This window comes from Gracilinanus agilis, unplaced genomic scaffold (genome assembly GCF_016433145.1).
Source record: "Gracilinanus agilis isolate LMUSP501 unplaced genomic scaffold, AgileGrace unplaced_scaffold43574, whole genome shotgun sequence".
Classification (NCBI taxonomy): Eukaryota; Metazoa; Chordata; class Mammalia; order Didelphimorphia; family Didelphidae; genus Gracilinanus; species Gracilinanus agilis.
In genome coordinates this window covers 1-5,504 of record NW_025377549.1, presented here as the reverse complement: position 1 = coordinate 5,504, position 5,504 = coordinate 1, and the positions used below count along the sequence as shown (strand labels likewise).

At 34.6% G+C, this 5,504-nt stretch overlaps 1 protein-coding gene across 1 annotated transcript; it reads right to left on the bottom strand.

Annotated features, from left to right (window-relative positions):
- Nucleotides 1-336: 336 nt before the first annotated feature.
- On the bottom strand, nucleotides 337-2,921 carry LOC123255326 (annexin A1-like; the record flags this gene model as incomplete). Its single annotated transcript, XM_044684144.1, has 4 exons — nucleotides 2,846-2,921; nucleotides 2,451-2,559; nucleotides 1,261-1,355; nucleotides 337-450 (listed from the first exon to the last, which is right to left on the bottom strand). Coding segments are annotated over exons 1-4 (384 nt in total), but the record flags the coding sequence as incomplete, so codon positions are not given.
- Nucleotides 2,922-5,504: the final 2,583 nt, after the last annotated feature.

Genomic DNA, 5,504 nt, shown 5'->3' with positions numbered 1-5,504 from the left:
TTGGAAATTCTGCAGATCCAAATACAAAGATGTATATAAATATATATATAAATAATTATGTTCATACAAGATATATATATATACATATCTTGTATGAACATAATTATTTACATGCTGTCACCTCCATTAGAAGTGACCTCCCTGAGGGCAGGTATTGTGTTTTTTGCCTTTCTTTGTATCCCCAATATTTAGCACATTGCCTGCCACTTCTGAAATATCTGTTGATCAAATTACTGAACCCCATGGACCATGCATTAGGTCCTATGGTGACGGCCAACAAGAATGATCTGATTAGTATGTATATCAGTTAGATATTTTTCAGATATCATATATTACCTTCATAGCACCTCTCAACTGCTCAGCATCAAACTGGGCTGGGGTTTTCAACATAGCCAAGGCAACTTCTTCCAGATGACCTGTAAGGCCTTTCTTTAGAGCATCCTCCAGGGGCTAGAGAAGAGAATGAGTAGTGTTTAATGAGTCAAATTATGAAGTACCTTGACATTCCTTACAGTTCTAAAGCTTTTTCTATGGATAAGCCTAGGGGAAGCCTACTACCAACCTAAACAAGGCAAACATCAAAAAGCATAATCCACATTATGAACTATAAGAACAAATACTCTAAGTGGGTTAAGGGGGAATCCATAAAATGGTATTGACAAATTACTGAAACACCTTCAGGCACTGATAGAAGAAAGGCAATATGTCCTTGAAATGAACCTTAATTTAGAGGAATTATAGATTTTGAGTCAGAAGGAACCTTAGAGGTCAATCATGCCCAATCCCTTCATTCTATAGATGGGAATATTGAGGCCTAGGAACCTATGACGGCCAACTGAGAGGATTTCTTTTACTGATCCACCAATCTGGGAAAAAATGTCATCAAGAAATTATTGTACATATAATGAATGACAGGGTGCACTATCTCCTTAAAACTAAAACTAAAAACTTATGAATCAAAATTCACAAAACTAAATAAGAATATTAAAACAGACTTCAAAATCATATTTCTTGTAGGTTTATAGCATTTATGTTTCTTGCATTTGTATCCAGTAAAACCACCACCTTTCATAGATGGAGAAACTAAGACTTGGGCATATTAAGTCAGTTGTCCAAGGCCACACATGGAATAAGTAGCAGAAGTGGGATCCTCTCATGTCACAGATAGATCTATTTCACCTGTTATTTGTTATCCTGGAATTCTTTCAAAAAAAAGGTAAAATTCAGATCTTGGGCCCATGAAAGAAGTCTCTAGTTTACCTTTCCTTTGGCCTGGAGGTATGCTTCTTTAATCTGCTGACGCTGAGCATTATTTCTCTTTGTTAAGATATCAATGATGGTTGCTTCATCCACGCCTAAAAATTGATGGACAATTGCACTTCAGAATTGTTTTTTTCCTCTTTGATATTATTCTTTAGATTGTATTTACAGTAATGTCAAAATGGGAGAAAACAAGTTATTCTGTTATATTTTCCTCCAAAAAACAAAACTCTGCTAAACATTAAAATGTAGATTAGATCATTTTATGAAATCAATTCACCACCTACTTTTGAATCACGCTCAAGGAAATTTATTAAAATATTAATCATTTTAGATTTTTTAACCTAATATTTACTTCCAAAAGCCATTTTCCAATTACATGTATCAAAGGAATACATTATAGAGCCTTGAAATTATTCTTCACTTAATCTTTCTATGGGAATGGTCAACAAATAAATTTCATCCATCCTGTTAGAAGAATGGAAATATGAAACGACATTGGACATATCATTTCACCGGTAAATGAAACTCCCTAGTGAAGAAATTCCTTCCACCAATGCAAGTTGGCCCTTTGTCTTTTACAGTTTTAGAGAGCTACATAGAGCTCTGTCATGTTAATGACTTGTTGAGGGCCACACATTAGAGGCAGAATTTTAATTTGTGGCATAGAGGTCACATCTTTATGTATTATGTCAGGCAACCTCTCATTAGTAAGGATAAAATTAAAATAGCTTTGTCTCTTCCCTGCCTTGAAATTCTTAGACTGAGCTGTGGTTGAACAATAAGGAACAGAGAAAAAGAAGCTTCAGTCCAGATTCTTTGGACCAGACAGTGGGTAGAAAGGAATAATAATGTTATTTTCTTGTACTAACCCTTAAGACACTACTAACCCCTCCAACTTTTGGGCTGGTCTATGCTTCTGCAAATCTAAAGTCACCAATAAGAAATAAAGCATCTCCTAACTACTAATAAATTACAACTTCATTAGACCTGAAATACCTCAACTTTGAAATGGAACTAAGTTTTCCCCATTTGTTTCAATTCAAACCTATATTTATTTAATGGCTCCTTTGCTAGACACTGGGGGGAGAAAAACTTTCTGATGAGGTATTATTCTATCCTCATGATCCATGTTTAAACATTATGTACCCATATTTTTTCCAAAGAATGTTCTGATGAGGCATAATTACCTTTAACAGTAAGAGCTTTGTCCAGTGCAGCAACATCAGAAGCTGGATTGAAGTTAGGGTAGGTATTAACTGATGGTCCAGGTCCTCCTTTTGACCCCTTCACAGTTTTCTAAGAGGGAAAGAAAAAAAAATTATTTTGTTTCTAAATACCCAGCTTTGGATGAAATGTTGATAGACAGATATAGCATTTATTAACTGTTCACTATGTGAATGCTGTGTTAAGGCACTGTGCTAAGCAATGTGGCCAGAGGGAAGCAAATATAAGGAAATAAGGCAGTCTTCCCCCCCCCCCCAAGGTTCCATTCTAATATAGGAATATAATATATGAAGAAGAGATAGAAAAGGGAAGGGGGAAGATATTACACTTTTAGTCAACCTCTAATATCTATACTTACAACATACTCCTGTTCTTCATTGTCTATAAACCAGGCCTGCTTGAGGAATTCTGCTACCATAGCCATTTTCAAAGAAGTATCTGAAAAGAAAACATAAATAAAAGTTAAAATGAAGGGGTGATGAGCCTTAAATTGCATTTTAATGCTCATTTTCCTAGAGTACTTTTTAGCATGAACCCACTGAAACTGGTAGATAAGGTAAACTCTATACAACACAGTTTTCTCATCACGTTTAACTCTGATAGAGGTGACATTCAATCAGAAGAAAAAGAGAATTTGAACAAGAAATGATTGCATTCAGTATAGTTCCTTATACATTCATCATTCTAATACTCGTGTTTATCTACTTTCAAAGCCCACAGAGAATTAATTGTAAGTAGAATAAAGTGGGGTGGAGAAATCAATCAATTAAGAGGCAATACTTTAAGATAATCAAAGAGTGAGACTCTGAAAGCTAACCTTCATGGAAAAGTCAGAACATTCAACTTTATAAGTACAAATAACACTAGAGGGTAACAATGAACATGAACAAGCACATTCCCAAACATGCAATACAGTGAACTCCTAGTAGGGAAAGTCCCTCAACTAACACCAACATCATTAATAGTATAGTATAGCTTTTGAGAATCTGGGGCACTGAGAAGATAAGTAGCCTACCCATAAGTCATCTAGTCTAGCTCCTCCATTTTATAGAAACACCTGGCTAAAGGGTTTAGTGACTTACCCTGTATGACAATAACAGAGCCAGAATCTGATTCCAAATCCTATGACTCCAAATCTCTTAGTCTTTGTAAAATGCCAACAAAACCCCAACTTTATTTTTATCACTCAGAAATAAAGGTTCTCTGTACTTCAACAATTCTCCTTTGAACATGTTTGCAGATCAGCTATTTTCACTGTAGAAAACTAAAGCCTCCCCTACATATTAGCAGCAGCAATATATATATATATATATATATATATATATATCTTCTCTTTAATGAATGTTATTGAACAATCACTCACTTCTTATCCTAGGATATCTGCTGCCGAATATGTGGATTTCTAGAGATTAGCAAAGCTTCTATATTTGCATGTACAAGGAGACCTTTGTTCAGTTTATGTAGTAAGGCATATTTGAACAAAGTAAATAATTGCTTTATAAGTATATTAAGGCTAGCCAAATAAACAAAGGACACCTTTTAAGTATAAATTGAGATAAAAGCATTCCAGAAGCAACATATTAGTGATACTCAACAACTCACTTGAATTTAATAGACCTCCAAACTTTTCAAGTTTTTAAAAATGTTAATTGTTTTTTTTTCTTCTACTCACTGTCTGGTCTCACTGCTTAATGAATGCATGATTCTTGAATTTGAGAAGACAAAGTTCTGGTAAAACTAGGGCATCACCCTCATGTTAGATCCAAGACTGCTGCAGAATTGAAATATAGCAACCCATCATAATTCCAGTGCCCAGGGCATTTTGCAACTCAATTGTTCATTCAGTATTTCCACTTGCAATTAAAATTCCTTTCAAAATGAAAACATATGGTCACTGAATACTGGATCAGTTAAGTGGCAAGTTTTTCGAAAGCTGAGGGACCTGGGGGACCTTTAGGGACTTGAGAATGGATTTTAAAAATCTGTCAGCCTATACCTTGTTGTTTCTTGCCCACAAGAATCTCCCATACCTAAATAAGTGAGAAAGACAATCAGTTTACTTTTCTACAAATACTAAACTATGTGGGGCTAACTCCTGAAAATATAAGTGGCACTTTTAATGTCTTTGGAAAATTACGTTTTTCATGCACTCAGTTGTTTTTGAAGTTGTGTCTGACTATGACCCCATTTGGCATTTTCTTGAGTTACTTGTCATTTCCTTCTTCAGTTCATTTTACAGATGAAGAAAATGAGGCAAACAAGGTTGAGTAACAAAGTTAATGAATATCTGAGGCTAGATTTGAACTTTGGTCTTCCTGAATCCAGGACCAGTGTGCTATTTACTTACTACACTTCCTAGGTGCCTCCATATAATAGATATTTTAGTGCTTATTGATCAATTGATGTATGAATTATATTAATTTATTAAATATATCAATTGCTAATATTTTTGTTTAGAGGAGGGAAACTTACAGAATGAGTTCCACAATATTAATATTATTTTAGACAAGTCACTAAACCTCTCTAGTCTTAATTTCTTTAAATTACTTAAACAGGATTATTTAGTTACCTAATGGTACAACTAGGACTCAGATTCTCAGATTAGTACTCTTAGGTAAAAAATGTATACGACCTAAGTTTCAGTTTATTTCAAATACAAATCTTGTTTTAAAGACACAGCCAACAAAATAACTTGAACAAAGTATTAAGTCTGATCAAGGCAGTCCCCTTTTTATGAATTTTCAGGACTTTCCTATTGCTACTAGGATAAAACATAATTTTCTTTGACATTTAAAGTCCATCACAATCTAGCTTTGGCCTATCATTCAAGAACACTCACATCATTTAACTTCAATTACACTATATTCCAATCAAACTGATCTAATTGTTCTTCCCTAAACTTTGTCTTCCCTTATCATGCCTTTAGTCTTTGAGTGTCCTATCCTCCAAATCTGGAGGGAGGGAGTCACAAAAACAGAGAGAGAGAGAGAGAGAGAGAGAGAGAGAGAGAGAGAGAG